General features: G+C 36.2%; 2 protein-coding genes across 3 annotated transcripts; one reads left to right on the plus strand and one right to left on the minus strand.

Annotated features, from left to right (window-relative positions):
• The first annotated feature begins 1,274 nt into the window (after positions 1-1,274).
• LOC111893178 (uncharacterized) lies at positions 1,275-6,628 on the plus strand. 2 transcript variants are annotated; one of them, XM_052766173.1, is made up of 10 exons: positions 1,275-1,925; positions 2,622-2,713; positions 2,928-3,030; positions 3,171-3,538; positions 3,648-3,770; positions 4,535-4,642; positions 4,715-4,905; positions 5,029-5,182; positions 5,294-5,544; positions 6,331-6,628. In XM_052766173.1, exons 1-9 carry the CDS (start codon positions 1,784-1,786, stop codon positions 5,495-5,497), a joined length of 1,485 nt encoding a protein of 494 aa, XP_052622133.1. In that variant the 5' UTR covers positions 1,275-1,783; the 3' UTR covers positions 5,498-5,544; positions 6,331-6,628. The 2 variants fall into 2 exon arrangements, with proteins under 2 accessions (XP_052622133.1, XP_052622134.1); XM_052766174.1 differs by having other exon boundaries at positions 4,535-4,621.
• On the minus strand, positions 6,011-14,691 carry LOC111893179 (endoribonuclease Dicer homolog 3a). Its single transcript, XM_052766175.1, has 25 exons — positions 14,331-14,691; positions 14,192-14,242; positions 13,905-14,088; positions 13,486-13,629; positions 13,233-13,367; positions 13,068-13,137; positions 12,487-12,551; positions 12,254-12,385; positions 11,985-12,137; positions 11,763-11,892; positions 11,555-11,660; positions 11,287-11,479; positions 10,890-11,050; positions 10,590-10,808; positions 10,230-10,498; positions 9,865-10,139; positions 9,126-9,666; positions 8,804-9,042; positions 8,456-8,665; positions 7,885-8,364; positions 7,535-7,807; positions 7,096-7,422; positions 6,817-7,000; positions 6,630-6,741; positions 6,011-6,544 (listed from the first exon to the last, which is right to left on the minus strand). Exons 1-25 carry the CDS (start codon positions 14,429-14,431, stop codon positions 6,325-6,327), a joined length of 4,974 nt encoding a protein of 1,657 aa, XP_052622135.1. The 5' UTR covers positions 14,432-14,691; the 3' UTR covers positions 6,011-6,324.
• Positions 14,692-22,817: the final 8,126 nt, after the last annotated feature.

Below are 22,817 nucleotides of genomic sequence, written 5' to 3' on the forward strand. Positions count from 1 at the left end.
CCAATTGATAAGAGGTTTGTTTTTGTCAAGAAAAACCTACAAATTAAATCCAAACACACAAAAAATGATTGAATTCAAAAGGAGGTTTCCAATTAAGCACTAATATCCGACTACCTCCTCTACAATCAAACCCAAAATTGATTATTCTGAAGATTTGAAATTTAGTGATGAAGAGAGTGGTATAATTATTCTAAAGATTCAAAATCGACTACCTACTCTATAATCAAACCCAACAGAATGGCAAAAATGTGTTTCAGACAATCGAAAAAGGATTAAGCTTCTTCAGCTCTTCATTTCTTGCAGATTACAATAGAGAACACAATATGATCTGGCTTAGAGTTACGATGAATGTATGGGGAACGGTGGTGATTCTTACGTCCACAGGTCGACGATGACAACAAGGGGCAGGCGGTGGGCGGGAGATGTGACACAGATTGACATTGCTAGGGTTTCCAGGGATGGTGTCGTTGTCGGAATCAATGTTGGGTTACAATGACACATTATTCTCGTCGGAGAAGATGAATCGATCTGGGTCCATCCATCGACTTAGTCTTCCTCTACCAAAACAACCACCACCCTAGCTCCTATCCATAAACCATTGGAGGCTGCCAACCACCACCTTCACATCCCCTTACAGCCTCCATCCGGTCGTGTAGCACCACCAAACACACATCCATTCACCCCCTGCTTTGAAAAATCGACCCTAGGTGTCTTGCCCTCAATTTCTAGCCGTTAAACACCCCATCTAAAAACCTTAGCCGCCAAAAAACCCTAACTTTCATATCTCGATCTCCTTTTTCTCGTCATCGGCTGTGGAGGTTCAAATGAAGGGCAACAACGATCGAAGCGGGTGTTTGGGGTGGTGCTACCTGACCGGTGGGAGGCGGAGGGGCAGCCTAGGCCGGCAACAATCGCCGATTTATTCTTCTTTGGTCGATGGTAAGCAAGAAGAGAGAGAGAGAGAGAGAGAGAGAGAGAGAGAGAGAGAGAAATATTTTCTTTTAGTTTTTATATTTTCTTAGTTAGAAAATAATTAAATAACAAAAATAAAAGCAAAAAACAAGTGGAAAATGACAAATCCGTTATTTTTAGATTTTTTAAATTGTTTTGGACTAAAACCGCAGTAAAATGAAAACTTTTGGACTATTAAGGCTAGTCCAAACCTGTTTGCCTCAAAATAGTATTTTTAGACATACCACATAGACCATTCTTGCAATTTTGTCAATTAGATATCACTACACCGGTATAGTCGTATTGACGGCAATGGCGTGACTCTAAAAAGACCAATAATAAAGTCCTCAATTCTCCTTTTTCCTTGCTCGTCTTTTCTAATAAAACCCAAATTCATCTTTTCTTGACCTTACACCACCAGTAAAAGTGTATCAAGCATTAAGAACTCTTGCTTACAATCACTTTGTTATGCAAATTTCTGAAAATTCATACAAAGAGCCTTTCTTGGTTTCATAAATTTGAATGCCAATCTCCAATACTGATAATCTCTTACTTTCTCGTCTCTTTTTCATCATTCTCTTTGTTTATATTTTTACCGTCTAAAAAGCTTCCCCTTTCTCTATTCTTTTCAAAACCCCACTTCAATTTCATCTTTCTGTTTTGTATTACCTGTTTAAATCCTAAACCCATGTGCTATTTTGTATAAATTCAAAATCCCATGTCAATTATGCAAAAATCTTGAACACCCATCTCAGATTTGTCGTTAAATTATTGAAATACGATGGTTGGGAGTGGTATATCGGAGGTGATCACTAGCAATGGTTGTTGAAAGATGTATTCAGATATAAATTGTACATTGAATACTAATTCTTCCAGAGATCTTCATCTTCAACCTCCACGTCCTTCTCTTCTTCGTTCTACCTCAAATTCCCCATTTTCTGGTCTTGTTATTTGTGTTACTGGTCTATCCAAAGGTGATTCAATCTTCTTTGATGAACGTTTTACCTGAAATCATTTTGTTTTATTTTTCTTAGTCCCTCTATCGTACAAATCGCACAGTTTTAATTACTCATGTAATCATATTGATTGCGGTGTTCTTGGACATTTTGACTCCTGGTCAAACAATTTGACATCTTTAAGAGTTTCAATATTTATAGAGAATGAAATAAATGTTTTATAACTTCAATTCAGTTCTTCCTCTTTTGTTTCAACAACTTTAATGTATATGAACATGCCAATTTATCTTTGATATTCCTTTTATTACATCACCAGAGAAAAACTTTGACTTTTGCTATGATGAAAGTTAATTTTCAAATTCACGACAAAATGATTGTTGTTACTTTCAAATTTAAAACTTCAGTATTTGCATAATCAAACACAATCGCTTTTTTTTCTTTTTAATTTGCATAATCTTAATTTTGAATGGTGAAATTGATTACTTTGACCACAAAAGTCAACACAAGGATGGTTTTTGGACTTATTCTTGTTTTTCATTACATCTTCCATTCTTGTGTCATGAAGTGCATTCGTTATTAATTTATTTGAATTAACGTACTCTTTTGTTTGGTTTCACCTACTTGTCTCACATAAGATTTAGAAGAAGTCTTGCTTTGCTGGCCAAATCTTTGACTTTTTATTTAATTTTCTTCTTGATGTTGACTGACTCACAGAAGCAAGAAAACAAGTGATGCATGCAACTGAGAGATTGGGTGGTCAATTCAGTCCCCATTTTCATCCAAAGTGTACACATTTGGTGGTTCAGATATCCTTTTCCACCTTCAGTTTGATGTTTATCTTATTAGAAAATAATAAAATTACTTGAATAAACTATGCAAAATCTTAAGGGAAACTATTTTGACTTTTTGTTAAATATTTAACAAAAAGATCACGTGAACCCAAATCAATACTGTCAGTTTACATAAAACTCTTTTTGGGAGGGAATATATGTTTGTGTGAGTAACTTAATGAGTATCTACAGCTCCCATGAACGCAAATCTGATTATGCATCAAAGCACGGAGCCAAAGATGGTCTTTTTATAGTTACACTAGTATGGTTTGTCGATAGTGTAAGAAAAAATGGTAAGAAAAAAAATACACTTGTAATACTTTTTTGTGGTAGTTGGTTGTTGTATACTTGATTTACATATCCAGCTCAAGGGTTCCCAAAAGAATAGCCCTGTTCGCAGAAACTAATGTTGCTCTGTTTTTCTTGTGTTTAGTGAGATTGAACGAATCATTATACGGTGTTAAGAGTTTTGGAGAGGATTATATGGCGAAGAAGGATCTAAACCGAAATTCTTGTCTTCCTAATGCTATGGTGGATAATGTTAAAGAATCTAAATTGATACAAAGATCAAGATTACATTTAGAGGAGAAGAAAAGAAGAGGTTTAATGTTTTCGGGTGAAAGCGTGTACGTTGATCCCGATGTTTCGGGTGAGCTGAGGAACAAGGTGGTGGAGGCTGCTCGGGAGGAAGGTGGTTTACTAGTGAACGAATGGTTGGTTGGTCAACAGGCAACTCATGTGGTATGTGAAGTTTCTTCTGTTGGAAAGTATCTCGGTCAATCCAACAATAATCTTGTTACTGTAAGTTTTACAGTATCTAAATTAAATGATTGTTGCTGAAAATTTATGAAGTATTGACAATCTCATATGTTGTTTTACTAATTACCTAATATCAACTGATGTACCACAGCCTCTATGGTTTCTGAAGACAGTGAAGGAGATGAGGTCGCAGAGGCTTGTCCATTTGTCTGCTGACTTGGCACGCCATCTAGGAATGACGATGCAGAATGTTCCAGGTGGAAATTATCAAAAGGTATAAAATCCCAATTCGATGTATAACCAGCGAAAGAGTATTTTGGTTATTTTACATTTTTAGCTTTCTTAATTTCACTACCATCTTGCTCAATGTGTAGTGGAGGGGTATGTATTATGTAAGCTTTGCAATAATTGCTTACTTTGCATCAATGGATGGGGTATATTTTTCAAATGTACCACCTGTGTGAGTAGGTGAGTGTGTATACCCGAATGATTTGACAATTTATGTGAGAGAGGAATACATATAATAACACCATTTATTTATTTTGTTACACTATTTTTATTAGAAAATCTATCTTTGGCCATCATCTCTATTGCATAAACTATCTTTTAATAATCAAATATTTACCATCATCTATTTGAAACATTTTATACATCATCGTGTTTTAAATACAAATCATATTTGATATTGATGTTATTTTTATAAACTATATACTTATAAAAACTATTTTTATATTTGATATTTGATAAATTATATTAATTAGTCAAAAACAAATTAGATATAAAATATGATTAAAGGGTCCGTATGAAAATTTTAATAAGAATAAGGGGATAAACTATAACAACACAATAGTTAAATAAGTGGTTGAAGAATATTTGGTGGTTGATTAATAGTAACAAAATAAGCAGTGTTCTCCAATAGTTTTAAATGTTGAAGAATAGTACAAGTCATAAATAAGCTCTCGTTGAAGATGATCTTATTAATTATGGTGCATAATTTTATACATATCTTTGACATTTTCTGGTCTTGATGAGTTATAGGATTGTGATATGATCCATAATTCTCGAGATATCATTAAATCTAGCCGCAAAGAGAATCAAAGCATTGCAATGATTGCAAAAACGGGGGTAAGGAATCGTCGCATGCAAGTAATAACATCAACTTTATCTTCATCTTTGCTTTGTATGATTGTATTTAACGAAGTGGAGTTTGGATTGTAGTTACAGACGTGTCAAAAACTTATAAAACCATCATCTCCAAGCATCCTTTTGGATTCAATAAGTTGGATTATGTCGGAGTCATCATCAACCTCATATATCTATAACAACCCCTTCAGTAGTATTGATGATGATGCCAAGACATCCATACCAGATGCTTGTTTCGTGAACTTCCAGCAACCACTCTCTGAAAGGTTATTTTTCACATCATCATTTCTTTTTACTTTGTATTAATTCGGGTCGGGTCGGTTTCTTTGCCCACAATGCTTAGCCCATTCCTATATGTGTTTTGAAACTTTTTGTTCTTTTTGGTGCAGGGAAAAGAGCAAGTTGATTTTTGGAAACCATTTCATTACGATATTGTTTCGAGTGGACTGGTTTAGGGAAATGGGCCTGTGTTCAAGGACGTTCTTCAGTGACACAGGCTTCACATGTTGGCAGCTATTACATCACATCTACACTTTTTATCAAGTAAATGGTTTTCTCTTATGTATTGTTCACCCCACAATCTCGAATCCAAATAGACTAAGTCAACTTGTTGCTTAAAACTCACCCAACATTTGTTGTTTATGGTATGGTTAGGAGAACATGTCCACATCCGAGATAGAGTTAGCCATCCACGCTGATTCCCGCCATGCTGACCAGCTACGGTCAAACTACTCCAACAAAGAAGTTGTGGAAGTCAAGCACATTGACTTCTTAGGGAGTCGAAGAAGGTTTCAAATGCTCAAGCATATAACCGGGGACCACAATAAAAACATCTACGAGTTGTTGACCCGTGCATAGTTCTTTTTCCAATTTGACTTCATGAGAACAAGACTTAATCTAGTAAGGTATGTGTGTGTGTGTGTGTGTGTGTATATATATATATATATATATATATATATATATATATATATATAGAGAGAGAGAGAGAGAGAGAGAGAGATTTCTTTCTTGGAGAAACTCTAGGAAATCAAATTTTCCCCCATTAAATGCATTTTCTACAGATTTTCCTTCATTAAACATGCTATGATTACAACTGCATGCATAACCCCAAAAAACAGCATCAACATGCTATATTCTTCATTTCTAAGGAAAATATGTCCCGTATATGGGCACCAAGTTTGCTATAACTAAGACTATGGCTATGTTTGGCGCGCCACAGCTAGCTTATTTTTCGAGTTTTTTTATGTTGTCGTGTTTGGCAAGCCAAAGAGTAGTTTATAAGCTAGCGTTTTAAAAAGCTACTTAGACTAGCTTTTTAGGAGCTTTTTTAAAATTTTCCAAATATACCCCTTAATTAATTATAGAAACACATTCTCTTAAATGCTCTTTTATGTAATTTTATATATTTCAGCTAGCTTTTCAGCTAGTTTTACCAAACATTATTTTTTATCAGCTAGCTTTTCAGCTATCAGCTAGCTTTTTATTTAACAGCTAGCTTTTCAGCTAGTACGCCAAACATAGTCTATATGCATAACACATGATTCGGAAATTTTGCTTCCTAAAACAGGATTAGCTATAAACATATTATACCTATATTTCTTCATTTTGAAGGAAAAAAAAGGTCCTGACTCCTGATTAGTGATTATATTCACCAGAGTTTGTTAATTATATATATTTACTTTGGCTTACAGATGAGTTTCTAGCCGGCCAATTTTGAGCTTTCCAAGTCGTTGTAGCTCATAGAGCATGAGTAAGGCAGCAGAATCAAAAGATGTCTTCTTATCTGCACGTGGGTCCCCCTTGAGTTGTATTACACCATAACCAGGAATAGTGAAGGTGATATGTGACTCAAAGCTATTAAACCCTGTTCTTTTCTCCTCCCCTTCACCAAATTCAACAAGAGATCTGCAAAATCGTGCTTCATTTTTAAACCCACAACTTTACTAATAAACGGGCATTATATGAGAAGATTGAAGCAAATTTTACTTACTTTGATCTTTGCTCTGATGTTGTAAAATCAGGCATGGGCCACTGCATTTTCTTGCACAGCGCATGAAGTGCAATTCTTGGTCCTCCCTTCTTCATTTTGATACACTCTATCACTGCCATTCAAATCAACATCAAGTTCAAAACCTGTTGTAGATCAAAACAAACAAACATCTATGATGATTGATTACCTGGAATTTCAACCTTGGAATTAGATTCTAATTCCTCCTTCATTGATGGCTGAGGATCAAACAGAGTTATCTTTGTATCCTTGTTAGGACTTAGGTTCAATAGGGTTGTATCATTTTTCTTATTTTTTTTATTATCGATTTCCCCATCTCCATTTTCCTGATTCTTTCTCGAAATCCCCCTTTTCTGTCAAATCAAATCAAATGAAAAATCTCAAAAAGTCAACATTAATCGTAAGCCAGAAATCAGAATGAATTACAGAAAGGAACCCAATTCCAAACCTCGAGCTGTGTTAACAATTGAAGAGCGGCTTGGCCCCTTGCCACTTTCCGGGTTGAACCAGTGCCGTTTCCAACCAATAAGGCGTCTTTCAGCTGCAACCGCAGCTCCGCAATTACCATATCGCCCTTGATTTGACATGTTTCTTTGGTGAAATAACCCGTTGAGTCACATAACTCCATCAACTCTCGTAAAGGAGGAAGCTCGAGGTTATGTGGTGTTACTATTGGCGATAATAAAGGCTCAACGATTTCCCAAACTTTATCAAGGTTGAATTTAGTGTCGAGTAATATGGCCCCAGTGATACTCTCAACTAGGTCACCAAGTGCCTATATAATTAATAACAACATAAACATTACTGTTTAATAAAATACACAAATTTGACTTTACCTTCATGTTAATGGCCTTGAATCCAAGAGTTTATGCAAGAAATAAACTGACCTTAGGGGCTTTCTTGGTTTGGAGAGAGTTTGTGTCAGTGGAAGAGGTGGCCACAAACTTCTCATACTCTTCAATCTGAGTTTTGAGAAAGCCAGAGCGATACTGAAGGTGGTGATGAAGGCTGCGTCTGACAGCAGCATATGCAAAATTTTCATTATTAACCGATGCTGATCGTAGATCCGTTAGTTCTCCAGGATCAATATCTTTGTGTTTTTTGTACAGATACCAAGTAATCAGTATGTCCAACACCGAGTCCCCAAGAAACTCCAACCTCTGAAACAAAAAAGTTTAACAATACTATTATTATTATGTTGTTGTAATAAAAAGGAATGATATAGGAAAAATTGTACCTGATAACAGTATCCAACTCCTTGCTCCTGACCGGATGCATGAGTGATGGCTTCCAATAACAAACCCTTCACCACAAATTCATACCCAATCTTCGACTCTACACACTCGAGCACATCAAGTTTTGGGGTGTAAGCATGAAGCGAAGCCATTTTAATGGCTTCATTGATGCGCGATTCATCAAGCTCACAACTCAGACCCAACCATTTCATACAGTGAAGAGCCCCGGTCAAACCAGCTTCCACATAATAAGCTCCCACAAGGGCCTCAACACAGTCCGACACTGTCTTTGACCCCATCCACCTGTGGCCCACATCACACCACTTTCCAAGTAATGTTGTTTTCGTATCTTCACTCTGGTATTTGCTGTCGATCGGCACATCTGTCGTCTCGATGCCATGATCACACGGGTACAGTCTTAAAGGATGCTGACCTGGCGCTGTCCATCTAGTAGGATCAAATGCACTGTCTCTAATGAAACCCTGTAAACAATATTTCAAAAAAATTTCTTTCAAAGATTCATCGGGAAACAGAGATTTTGATAATATTATTAGCAATGGATTACAATCTTACCTGTAAATGAACGCCGATTCCCAAATCATACAGGGTCGAATTACAAACTTGCCATGATCTTCGAGAGGACAGCTGTCCTTCATGTTTGTTTGGGTATTTCAGATAAAGATCACAACTGACTGCATATTTCAGCACTGAATCGCCAAGCAACTCCAATCGTTCCATGGAGAAACTTTCATTGCATCGAAGAGTCGTGATGGCTTCCAAAATCTAAAAGGAGACAAGAATCATGATATTAATGGGATGGCAAACACTCCTTAGATATGCAGCTGTGGGTTGTACTCTCGGGGTGGTGATGTATGTCTAGAGTACAACCCACAAAGCTTCAATGAAGATAAAAGTACAAACCAATGAGCTCGAGACATGAATGTCAGTAGAATGGGAAGTGATCTGTTGACGAAGCTGACTAGCCAACATCAAGGACTCAAGGCGATGCATGAATGAAGGTAGCAAATAAAAAGGTTTCACAACATCAAGTCTTGCATCAATAACAACTAAAAGTTCAGGTGGTATACGTGCATTGTATCTCTGCCTCTCTGTATTCACCTTACAACTCTCAGACCGTATCTTCTTTCCATGTAAAATACCTAAAAATACCAACAAACAAATCGTTAATTAACAAATTCGATTTTATATGGTTAAAATCATCACATCATATATTTCAAGAAACCTTCATTATTGAAGTCAACGAGAAGGTTATGTGCTTTATGGCTTTGCTTCAGCAGCAGCATGCTTCGGGAAGGGTGTTCCAGAACAATTTCATACTTTTTTTCAAAATAGTCAGTGAAGGACAGATAACGTGGAGGCTTAGAGCCAGTATCTTCTTCAAAAGGACTATCAGCAGTTTCATTTTCAAGAACCTCAATAACAGTGTAGATCTTTCCACTGTGAAAAGCCAAAACTACAACGTCTTTTACGTTATCTTTATGAAGGGATTTGTTTGCAAAGTGAACCATATCTGTGCAATTGGAATCAGTCATGACTAAATCCAAACTCTTCACTTCACTTGTGTCATTACGAGACTTGATGAAGTCAACAGCGGATACACTAGAGTCAATTGCCTTCCAATTGATTGTTAAAGGTTCTAATGACTCCAAAGGCAACAACAAGTAAATGTATGATGAGCTCCACAACGTTTGTTTGGATCCGATATCCAATTTTCCAAATATTCCATTGAAAAATACTTCATGAAAGCACTTCGCTTTTGATATCTAGTAAAAGAAACCAAAAAGATAGCATTATAAGTAGTAAAAAATGGAGGTCATGCATTTTTTGAGCAATCATTGACTAGGACTCAAGTCCATGGAACAAAAATTACAACTATTTTGCCCCACCCAAAACCTTGCATTTCACATATGATTTTAAAGTGAGTGTTAAACACAAAATACTAGACAAAGTTATTCTCATACTTGTTCGGCATTGAAATGCAATTCCTCACATGAAGAGACCTTGCATTTTACAAACTTTGATACTAAGTATAATTCCATTTCAACATTGCCAACATCATCATCAAGCTCTGATTCAACCAAAAGAACGAAACTTGAATATTTCACATCAGCATCACTACAAGAGAAACTGATTTTATACGCAGAAAATATTGCCCCATCATCAGTTTTTTCACCCCAAGTCCCCGATAGTGCGCGAATGAGTGTGGTTCCATGTAGCTCCTTCCTCTTGGTAGTCCCTATCATAACAAAACAACATGAAACGATTCTTCAAATTACATTACAAAGAAACCCTAAAATGAATATACATTCCATATCTAAATATGCACCTGCACCAGAGGATGGTTCTTTAGTCTTTTTAGCAGATGTGATATCTCTTGAAGGATCTTCTTGATTAAGGAGCAGATGATCATTGAGTGCCCCTATTTGGTGCAACATTTTACAGGCCTCCAAGCATACAAGTTGCTTTGAAAGATTTGAGGTCTTAGACCGAGGACCCGTTATGGTTTGAAATGCAGCATTGGGAGGTAAAGTCATTTTACACTCGTATGAATCCTCCACCAGTAAGAATTGGAAATCTGGTTTTGGTGTGTAAAACCTATGGCACAACACAACACAAGTAAGCAAAACTTTAGAATATGAAACACCAACTTCATAAACTTTTTAATAAAAAAAAGAATCAATCGTACTTGTCGCCAGGGAGTTTTGAGCAATATCTATGAATGAGGCTAACACTAGAATCTACAGTGACTGAAGCTCCAGTTGCCTCAACAAAGTATGCTTCTGTTTCTTTGAAGTTGCATGGCTCTACAACGCATGTGTTGGGGTCTCGTTTTTTGGAACTTTCCATTATGGTTTGTTCACTTCGAATGATATCACAAACATGCTCCCTTTGCTTTGCATTTCCCCTGTTAAAAGTTAAAGCATCTTATAAGAATATAAAATATAATTTCTTCATGGGAAGAAGTTATGATGATGGTGATGATTACCTCTGAAGCATGATGATGAACTTGGAGTTAGTTTGACGAGCCCTTCCACGTGATTGGACATTGCTACGAACCGTTTTTGTGATATCAAAACGGATGACAGTTGAACATTTTGGCACATCAATTCCTTCTTCAACAACATCTGTAGCAATTAGTAGATTCACCTGATTCACAGAGAGACACCTCACTTTCACTGTTAAGATTCAAACCAAAGGGACAAAATAACAACTATCCGTATGGCCACATTCATAAATGACATAAAAAAAGGTAAAACATTTAGTATCATGGACTTGGATATCAAATGTAAATCTTATTAATGTAATAAAATTTATACAAAGATTCTACAGCCGTTTTTTTTTTTTTTTTGAAAATGGAACATAATAGATATGAATATGTATACCTTCCCAGAGCGAAAAGAATCAAGAGTCTCCTTCTGCAGTTCTGGAGACATTGCATCAACCGATGTTGCACTACCAGTCAAATATGCAACATTCAAATGAGACAAGTCTTCAACTCTCTTCAAGATTATGTCAATGACTTTAGCTGTTATGATTCTTTCTACAAAAATAAGGCACAATAGTTTTGCAGCCTCCCTGAAAATAGAACCACCTAAATAATTATTACAAGGATTAACTCTCAATTCTTTGATAACAAAATGTATTAGTTACCCAAATGATAGGAAAAGTTTTAAGAGCTGATATAGCTTCGGTGAGATATAGCCAGCTGTTACCATGTTTTTATAATCACATCCAGCATCTAAAATATGTTCATGGCCTGAAGAAATAACAAGAATTTAAAAACTAATCATTCATATAATTATTAACTACAAACGATGATAGTCAAAGAATAAAAGGTTCAAATTAAAATAGCATATACCATTTGGCAAAAATTCCCGGATGATAGACAACGCTTCCTCAAGAAAATAAACACACTTTGAGCAGATTTTCTGAAAGAAATCACATTCTTCAACTGCTTTTGGGGAGTACTCTATAAAAATTTTAACTGCCTATCAAGTAATAAATCATAGATGATATAAGTCATAAGAAGAAGATTCCATACTAGAAATTTACTCTTTAAATTGCATACAAAAATACATACCTCATAAGCACACAAAAGGCCTAACTCATCAACACAATAAATGATCTTAGTGTAATCATTAAACAACCTCTTTCTCAGAATCTCATACTTTTCATCCGTATCTTTGTAATTACTTTGCAGTGACACTTGCAACTCATGCAGCTGGGCTTCAAACTGTAAAAATAAAAAATAAAAAACAGGGGAACAAAAGAAAATGAAATGATTGAATTCCCAAGCTTCATCTTTTATGGTAAAAACTAAAAAACATCAGGATTTTAATAAATATTCACCTTATCTCTTGAGGATTCCAGTTTAGCTTTTAGTTCAGAATGAGAAACCTTAGCAGGATCATAGAAACAATAGGAATGTGAGGCAGATGGGGTGAAATTCTCCAGCTCTGTTCTGTTTCTTATTGTGTAAACCTTCACGTTCACAAAACGAATTTTAATCAACAAATTTTCATATTCTAAATAACTTTTAAATACATCCTTAATATAAAAATGACATATTAGTATATTACTACCAGAGAATCCAAGACACTTTCAAGAGTTGTGAGCTGTGCTTCACAGTCTTCAGCTGAAGAGACACCTAGTGTAGAAATTATAGTACAAAGATGCATAGATAGTTATATAATTATATGTTAATTAGCTTAAATTCTGGATAAATTATGCACAAACATATGATTAATGTATCTAAAAGGAAATACTTCAAGAACAAGATCTACCACCAATGTATGACATGATACTCACGTTCTCAGCCTGCTTCACTGAATATGATCCATGTATTGCAAATCATATCAAGCAATATAGAGTGAGACACAAGTTCAAGCCAATCATGAAATGACATATCTTGTTTCTTTATATTTCCACAATAAGTGTTGAAAAAGTATTTGGAAGGAAAAATTAGATGAGGGTAAACGTGTAAGAAGTTAGGACTTAATGGGAAAAGACTTCTTTTTACTTTAAGATAACAAGAAACACCCGTATATATAGCTAACCAGATTAAGTCCTATCCCCATTTAGTCTATGAAGTGATTAAGTCAAACTGATAAACAATTTCAAGGCCTTTTGATGTAAAAGATGTAAGAAACTAAAAAAGCCTTACCTCTTTTAGTTACAGGGGATGCAGTCATGCCAAATACTTTTGGCTTTTTAACAGCTTTGAGATAAAATTCCTTCAAAAAGAAAAAGATAATACCTCACCAACATATTTTTTTCATCACAATCATATATATATATGATATATTAATAGTGACAGATAATTAATTACCTTCATTATGCTTACATAAGGATGATTACCAGTAGCTCGGTGACACTCATCAATAATCAATAAACATATTCTTTCAAAGTTCACAAATGCATTCCTCAAGGAATCCAACAAAATTTGAGGTGTCATAACCATTATCTGTGAAAATAGAAAAACAATATGAACGCAAAACAAAACTAGGCAAATTTTATATTGAAATAGAAGCAAATGATGATATGATATGAAATTATAATCTTTCATAAATGATAAAACTCACTTGATTTTTACTTGTCTCGTGATCCCAAATGGAAGCATCCCATTCATCAACCTTCTTCCCATCAATACTTTTACCAACTCTCACTTTAGTCCCGTGGTAAAAATCAACCATGAGGTCTGTGTTTTCCTTAAGAACCTTGAATTGCTGCAATGTGAAATCCATAAGACTTATTTGCAAAATTGATTTGGATTTCATAACAAATTTAACACCAATTTCTGTGTTTATAATATTTTCTCCAAAACTCAAAGGATCCACAACAAAAGTCGTTGACATGATTGATCAATTGACCTTAAAACTAACTCTATGATTCTCATTGATGATCGTGTTCCATATCTTCAACTAAGCACGCTCCAACAACCATAAATTACCCAGTAATGACAAAACGCAATGAACAGTTAATTTAATAATAATTAGTATACCTGTTCAACAAGATTACGAGTTGGGGCCAAGAAGATGATCAGTTTCTTTTCAGACGGTTGGTTTGTGAGAGAAAGTGCAACTTTTTTGATGATCATGACGGCGATCATTGTTTTTCCGGCGCTGGTGTCCAGATGAGCTATGGTATTTCGCCGCATAGCCACCTTAAACACGTCCAACTGATACCTAAATTCAGCATTAACAAAAAGAGTATCAAATGAGAACAGAAATAGAAATAGAAAAGTATCAATCAAAAACGTAACAAATCCACATTAATCAAGAGACTTACTCTCTGGGTGTCAAATTAGATTGGGGAATCATCGCGCTTTCCGAACTTATTCTAAAAAAATCCACATTAATCAGAACATAGGTAAGTTCATATGTTACCGCATTTAGTAATATAAATTGAAGAAACTTGAAACACTTACGTTCTCAGTTTTTTACTGCTATTAGCAGAATAATTAGTCATCATTTCAAAGTTTCTCTTCAAAGGGTTTGTTGAGTTTCCTGGAATCTCCGAGGAATGCATGTTTCCGTTGAAGTGATCAGCAACTCACGAACAATATCTGTGTGTTTTTAGTGGGAGAAACGATTTCTATGTGTTTGTGTTTGTGTTTGTGTTTGTGTTTGTGTTTTGTCTGGTTTTCTCAAGAAATTTGACAGATGTTGTAGAACTTTTGCTAATTCGTTTGACTCTGAAAACCAGAAGGCTTTTGATTCAGTTTTTTCAGAAAATCGCGTGAGAATATTTTCAGCTGGCGAGATAAAACGACGAATCAATCCACCGTACGCTATTGCTGCGTTTTACGGAGGGTTTTACAGAAATATTGCATGTAGATTGGGATTTAAAAGAGAGATATTTCTACTAAAGTATACATTGATTAAAAAATATATTTTATATATAGACTACAAAACTGCACAAATGGTCTGGATAGTTTAAAATTGTCAATTTGGTCCAAAAATATTTATACTATCACCAGAGGTCCAAACTTTTCATTTTATTGCGAGTTTAGTCCGTTTTGCTTTAAACTTTTTTAAAATGACGATTTTGCCCTTACTTTTTACTTTTTTAGTTTTTTTATTAATTTTATTAATTTCTTTATTAAAATAAATAAAAAGAAAATTGAAACTAATATTTTCTTTCTCTCTCTCTCTCTCTCCTCTCTCTCTCTCCCTCCCTCCCGCCCTCCCTCTCTCTCTCTCAACACGTACCCATCTTCTTCTTCTTCCTAAAAATTAGTCCAGATAAACAAAAAAAAAAACACCCATAACAAATTGTTGAACTCGTCGGTTATCAATGGAGATGGAGAAAACAGAAGGGGAAATCATATCTAGGGTTAGTCCGTTTTGCTTTGAACTTTTTAAACATGACGATTTTGCCCTTTGTAAGGTCAAACCTTGAAATATGATGATGTTTGAAATATATCTTTCAGCATCAGCGCATATCTCAGTATCAGCATCAGCGTCTCAGCAGTTCAGTGTGTTTAGTTTATTCAGTGCATTGTAACAGATTTTGTATTTATCTTGTTTCCATAGTTAGCGTAAATTAGTTAGCTGGCATATCCCTGATTTATAGGGATTGACTAGAATAGCAGTATATAATCTTTTGTATAGGTTTGTGAAAGTACACACCTTTCACAAACCCTAATAGCTGCTTTGTGCACACGATAATCTCTTTGTGATATTATCTTTCTTAGTGAAAGTTTTTCTTCGTGAATTCTTCTTATTCTTATTTACTGTCATTGTTTGATAAATTGATTGATCAAAAGGCTCTTCAATTGGTATCAGAGCAGGTTTCTTTTATCAAACAAATGGTTTCATCTTCTTCTTCGTCAAACTCATCAAATCATCCTTCCGCTAAAATTCCTCCTTTTGATGAAACAAATTTTGCCATGTGGAAAATAAAGGCTCTATATGCCTTGGAGTCAGTAGATGAAGACATGTTGGACATCGTCGAAAAAGGTCCATACGTCCCAATGTATCAGCCTCTGAAAAACAACGTTCCTGATGGTGCTATGAAGAAAACACCTAGAGAAAACTGGACGGCAGATGACAAAAGAAAAAATGGTCTAGATGTTCGTGCTCGTGCTGCAATCAGCTACGCTTTGCCATACAATATTTTTGAGCTGGTTTAAAATTGCATCTCAGCAAAAGAGATGATGGATACTCTGACTGTATCTTTTGAAGGCACTGAAGAAGTCAAGGCTACTCAAATAAATGATCTTAACAGAAGGTATGAACATTTTTTTGCAAAGAAAGGTGAAACTTTGACTCAAACCTTTAACAGATTCAATACTCTTGTTAATGATCTGCGGAGATTAGATCAGTTGAAGCATAGAACTGTTCTAGTGCATAAGTTTTTGGATTCTTTGGGTGCAGGTTGGGAGAACCATGTTGATGTGCTGAAAAATAGTGAGAAGATCAACACTATGGACTTACAAAGTGTCTATGGAAACCTTCGATACTATGAGGAATCCAAGCTTCAGAGAAAGGAGCTGATGAAAGATTCTCAACGTGAATCATCTGTAGCTTTGTTCTCAAACAAAAAGCTAGTGTCAGATTCAGACACTGAAAGCCATTCAGACACTGATTCCTCTAAAACTGACACTGATGATCTTGAAAAGGTTGTGGCTAGTGCAGCTTTGATTGTGAATACTTTTGAGAAATCAGGCCGAAGCTTCTCAAAGTTTCAGAAGAAGATGGGTGGAAAGTTCTCAAAAAGATCAGAAGCTGATAAAAAGCATGGTACTGATAAGAAAGGGAAAGCTCAGTGCTTTAACTGTGGAAGTACTGATCATTTTGCAAAAGAATGTAAACAAAGATCCCAAAGCTCGGATGAATACTGGAAGCAGAAGTACAACAAGCTGATTAAGAAACTGAAAGCAGAGAACTTGGAACATAAAGTTCTTGTTGCTGAAGAAGAAAAATGGAAGACTGATGAGGAGTCATCTGATGATGAAGTCAAGTGTCTAATGGTAAAGATAGAAGACACTGATGTCCCTGAAAAAGGCACAAGTACATTTGATGCTGATATGTTTGATGCAGTTGAAAATTCCAGGAAGCACAACACTGACTCTCCTTCAATGTATGAGGTTAAAAACTTTGTTTCCTATTCAATAAATGAAAAAATTAAAATGTTTGAGTATTTGGGTGTTATTAATTCTATGAAGAATCAAACAATAAGGGATTTGCAAAATCAACTTGATCTTCTTAAAACTGAAATATCCATGAAAAATAACATTATTGATTCCGCTCAGAAAAATCTTAGAATCACTAGTTTGTCAAATTCATCTTTGTCTGCTGAAAATGATAATGTTAAAGATCTTTTGATCAAAGAACAAACTGTGCTTCATACTTGGGCCAAATCTCACAAAAATGCTAATTATATTATTTCTGCTCAAATTCCACATTCATGTGAGAAAATTCTTGGGGGTAATTTTGCAGAAGCTGAAAAAGTTTTTAAATCACAAGAAAAAGAATCTGAATTTTATTCCATGAATGAGATGAAAAACAATTTCAAAAATAAGTTTGTCAGTAACTCTTTTATTAATCAGAGTCTAATTGATGAATACTGTGTTACTAACTCTAATGGTGTTACTGAGTGTAATGTTGAAATTACCGGAATTGATCCAACCTCTTACCCTACACATCTTGTAAGACCAACTCCTCTCACTGAGAATATTATTGCATTCCCTATCTCAAATGGAGTGTTTCATGCTGTTCATGAACAACTTAAGCATTTTCCTGATTGCAATGCATTTGTAAATAAGTCCAAATCAGACACTGATGATAGCTCATCATCTATCACTGATCACAATTTGTCTGACACTGAATTCAGTTGTGATTCAATGATAAACAAAAGGACTCAAAGCTCTCTTGGTGAACCTTACAAGTCGAAATGCGTTAAGTTCAAAATTTTGCTCACCAAGAAGAACTTTGGTACTAGAGTTTGTTACAGATGTGGTGATACATCTCATAAGATCAGTGAATGTTCATTTGATAAATTATCTTTAAGAGCTGATAATATTAAAGTTAGAAATGAAAAATGGACTCTTAAGTCAAATTCTTTAAACTGTCTTCCTAAGGAGTGTTATAATCTATTATCAAATAACTTTGTGAATGACCCATCCTCGAATGGGTCAGTGTGTTCTAACTAGTTTCTCAGCACTGCAGGGTCAGGAGCATCTTTGGTACTTAGATAATGGTTGCTCAAGACATATGACAGGATCCAAGTCTCTCCTGGAAGATTATGTCAAGAAAACTGGTCCTGCAGTTACATACGGAGACAATGGAAAGGGGTTCACTAAAGGATATGGAAATATCAAGTGCAATAACGTAGTTTTTCAAAACGTTTCATATGTAAAGGGTCTCAAACACAATCTAATCTCAATCAGTCAATTGTGTGATGCTGACTATGAAGTTCACTTTACAAAGAAGGAAGGAAAAGTTGTCAACACTGACAAGAACATAGTACTTTCAGCGAGTAGAAAAGATGATATATATGTTCTTGATATGTTCTCCTGTGACAAGGCGCTGATGCAATGCTTCTTTACAAAGTCTCAAACCAATCTCAGCTGGATTTGGCACAAAAGGTTTTCTCATATGAACTTCAAGAATCTATCCAAGATATCCAATCAAGATCTAGTTAGAGGTCTCCCAAAATTCAGCGTTGTTAAAGACAAGATGTGCTCAGCTTGTGAACAAGGAAAACAAACCAAGTCATCTTTCAAACCCAAGTCATGTTCTAGTATATATGTTCCTCTTCATTTACTCCACATGGACTTGTTCGGACCTATTCCTGTCCGTTCTCTAGGTGGAAACAAGTATACACTAGTGGTTGTGGATGAGTTCACTCGATTTACATGGGTGGTTTTCCTTAAGAAGAAGAGTCATGCTGCACAAGAAATCATTTCATTGATTCGTAAAAATGAGACACTGACAGGTCTCAAAGTTAAGCAACTAAGAAGTGATCATGGTACTGAGTTCCGGAATTCAACTCTTGAAGAATTTTGTGATCATAAAGGCATTGGGAAAAACTTCTCAACTCCTCGTACTCCTCAACAAAATGGAGTTGCTGAACAAAGAAATAGAACGCTGATTGAGGCAGGAAGGACCTTAATGATTCATGTTGGTCTTCCTATGTCGTTTTGGGCTGAAGCTGTCAATACAGCGTGCTTTACTCAGAATTGATCTCTAATTAATAGGACTCACAAGAAGACACCATATGAAATGCTGAAAAGTCGAAAGCCAGACGTATCCTTCTTTCACGTGTTCGGATGTATTTGTTATATTCTAAATCAGCGTGACCCAAGATCTAAATTTGAGCCTAAGGCTGACAAAGGTATTTTTGTTGGGTACTCATCTATTTCAAAGGCTTTTCGTGTTTTTCATGTGAACAGGCAATGCATTGAAGAATCCATTCATGTGAAGTTTGATGAGGAATCATACACTGATGAAAAAGTCACTCATTCTTCCTCTATTTTTAAAGAGCTTCTCTCTTGCCCATTTGACGAAGTTCCTCTTGCTGGAGATGAAGCTGATATTTCTGATTCTATCGTTCCAGTTCCAAGTTCCTTGAATCATGATACTGCAGCCAGATCATCAAATAATTCGTCAGGTGCTAATGAAACCCTTGAAGCTGAAGACTCTCCTGCAACTGATGACTCGTCAGTGTCAAATTCTCTGGAATCAGCATCAGTTTCTGAACATCGATATCACCCTGTTGGTCAAATTATTGGGAATATTCATGATGGTGTCCAAACCAGATCTCGTGTATCTAATAACTTTTGCATGTATGTTAATTTCGTTTCAATGATCTTACCAGACAAGATACACCCAACTCTTCAAGATGCTGACTGGATTAAAGCCATGCAAGAAGAACTGAATGAGTTTGAAAGACACAAGGTTTAGACTCTTGTTCCAAGACCTTCAGGAAAGACCATCACCGGAACTCGCTGGGTCTATCGCAACCAGGTTGATAAAAATGGAATCATTACTCGCAACAAAGCAAGGCTTGTCGCTCAAGGGCTTACTCAAATTGAATCCATCGACTACGGGGAAACCTTTGCTCCAGTTGCTCGCATTGAAGCAATCAGACTGTTTCTCGCATACGCATCCTACATGAATTTCATTGTTTATCAGATGGATGTAAAAACAACATTTCTTCATGGTGTATTAGAAGAAGAAGTATTCCTTAATCAGCCCCCTGGCTTCGTTGACAAAGATCACCCGGATTATGTGTACCGATTAGACAAAGCCGTTTATGGACTGAAGCAAGCACCCAGGGCCTGGTATGAGACGCTGACAACGTATCTTGTTGAAAATGGATACAGACGAGGAGCAATCGACAATACTCTCTTCATCAAAAACAAAGGCTCAGACATGATTCTTGTTCAAATCTATGTCGATGACATCATTTTTGGTTCTCCAAATGAGATCCTGAGTAAGGAATTTGCAGAGATCATGTCTCAAAGGTTCGAAATGAGCATGATGGGGAAGATGACCTTTTTCTTAGGTCTTGAAGTTCAGCAACAAAGATCAGGTATTTCTATCTGCCAAAGTAAATATATTTCTGACCTGCTAGTTAAGTATTCTCTCAGTGACTGCAAACCAGCCTCTACTCCAGTGTCCAAGACTGATAAGATGCACGCTGATCCAACTGGCACTGATGTCAATCACTCGCTGTATCGAGGAATGATTGGATCTCTTTTGTATCTCACGGCAAGTCGTCCAGAAATCATGTTTAGAACCATTCTCTGTGCTCGTTTCCAAGCTAATCCCAAGGAATCTCATCTCATGGCAGTCAAACGTATTTTTCAATACTTGAAAGGGACTCAGAACTTAGCATTGTGGTATCCTCGCAACTCAGCATTTGAACTTTTTGGATACACTAATTCAGACTATGCAGGATGCAACTCAGACAAAAAGAGTACGTCAGGAGGATGTCATTTCCTTGGAAATCGTCTCATCAGCTGGTCTAGCAAGAAGCAAACATCAGTAGCCATCTCGACTGCAGAAGCTGAATATGTTGCAACTGGGAGATGTTGTGCTCAGCTCTTATGGATTCAAAATCAGCTTCTAGACTATGGGATCAAGTTCTCAAAGACTCCCATATATTGTGATAACACCAGTGCCATTCAAATCACACAAAATCCTGTTCAGCACTCAAAGACGAAGCATATCGAAATCAGACATCACTTCATCAGAGATAATGCTGAGAAGGGAAAGGTTGTTCTTGAATATGTCAAGACTTCAGAGCAACTTGCTGATATCTTCACCAAGGCAATGGATTCTCAAACAACTGCTTACATTATTGGAGAACTTGGAATGATTACTTTGTAATTAATTTTGCTGATTAATTTCACTAATGTTTGGTATTGTCTTATAAGCTAATGTACATTGTGCTGATGATGACATGCTGGTGATATTTGCATACTGAATATTTGGTTTGATCTCCTATCCTTCTCTCCTCTTCAACTCTTCTAAACTAAAGTTGAATGATTCACTGTATTAAACCATACACTGATAACAACTTGAAACTCTTTGCCGATGGTTAGATCAAAACACCAAGATCTATCACACGCAACTATCTATTCTTACCAATCTTACACTGATTCCGTGATTCAGTGTGACAAAACACACACTGATGAGAATCTAAAAATCTTTGCCGATGGTTAGACCAAAACACCAAGGTTTATCACACGCAACAATCCTTTCTTTACCTTCTTCTCATTCAGTGTCTAATGATTCAGTAAGATAAACCACTCACTGATAAAGACACAACACTCTGTGCCGATGGTTAGATAATACAACTAGTATCTATCACACGCACCAATCTCCTTGCTAGCCCTAATCAAGCAAGTTGTACCTTGAATTGACGGAGAATTATCTTCAACATGTAACTTTTGTGACACTGATCTCAGCGCTTCCGCAAACACTGATTGACGTTTCATCTTCAGTCAACGGCTCTTTTACCCAACGGCTATTTTTTGATCTGACAGGTTGTTACGATACGCCGTTATTTTTGAAGAAGATAATCATTACCTTTTTAAAGGCCCGTTTAATTCCATATTTAAACCTCTTTCCACCCTAATTTCAAACTTTCCTTCCACAATCTAAACTTCCTTCACTTATATTCAAAACCTTAGAACCCTAAAAACTCTCTAATGGCAGCTTCTTTGTTCACTTTCTCCTCTACTTCACGAAGGGTAATCCCTGCCCCAAACTCTCCTCCTCTCCCAATATACATCAAAGCCACCAACGTTGTTTTCAACCCTGATATTCCAGATGTTCATCGAGGTCTTGGACTCGATGATTTTGTTAACTTCTTAGCCTCCTGCCGCCTACGATACGCCATCAGTGACATTCCATCAGAGTTCCTCCCTGAACAAGTCTGTGAGTTCTACTACACCGCAACAGTCAATGATGAAAACAATGTCATCACCGGGACCATTGGCCGTGGAAGACATTATGTCTTTATTACCGCAGAACTCCTCAGTGCTGCACTCAGGTTACCTATCTTTGAACCATTCTCTAAACTTCCTTCTATTGAACGTTGTAGACGTCTATTCGATCAACTGGGATATGATCACTCAAAGGCTGGTGCTCGATCAGCTCTTATTCTGCGCCAATGTATGACCCCAGGATGGAAATTCTTCACCGGTGCTCTGTGCAAATGTGTGGGTCACAAGTCTCGAAGTGGTGATCAACTGAGTAATTATGAGCAACAAGTCGTCTGCTCACTTCTTCTCAACAAAAGACTTGATTATGGGGCCTTATTCTTTGATCAACTTGTTCAGCTTCTTCATGCAAATGTCCTCGTTGATCACGTTCCCGTTCCACGCTGGATTGCTCTTGTGCTCGATAAATTTTTTGTTGCAGACTACTTCTCTCACCCTGGAAATCCCATCCAATGC

This window comes from Lactuca sativa, chromosome 8 (assembly GCF_002870075.4).
Source record: "Lactuca sativa cultivar Salinas chromosome 8, Lsat_Salinas_v11, whole genome shotgun sequence".
Taxonomy (NCBI): domain Eukaryota; kingdom Viridiplantae; phylum Streptophyta; class Magnoliopsida; order Asterales; family Asteraceae; genus Lactuca; species Lactuca sativa.

Bases quoted from the DNA above. Each gene is read 5' to 3' on its own strand.
- LOC111893178 (XM_052766173.1), top strand. From the start codon at position 1,784: ATGTATTCAGATATAAATTGTACATTGAATACTAATTCTTCCAGAGAT. The intron at 1,926-2,621 runs GTGATTCAATCT...ACTGACTCACAG, and splicing joins TGTTACTGGTCTATCCAAAG to AAGCAAGAAAACAAGTGATG. The intron at 4,643-4,714 runs GTAATAACATCA...TTTGGATTGTAG, and splicing joins TAAGGAATCGTCGCATGCAA to TTACAGACGTGTCAAAAACT.
- LOC111893179 (XM_052766175.1), bottom strand. From the start codon at position 14,431: ATGCATTCCTCGGAGATTCCAGGAAACTCAACAAACCCTTTGAAGAGA. The intron at 13,630-13,904 runs GTATACTAATTA...TTCACATTGCAG, and splicing joins CTCGTAATCTTGTTGAACAG to CAATTCAAGGTTCTTAAGGA. The intron at 11,893-11,984 runs GTATGTATTTTT...ATTACTTGATAG, and splicing joins GCCTTTTGTGTGCTTATGAG to GCAGTTAAAATTTTTATAGA.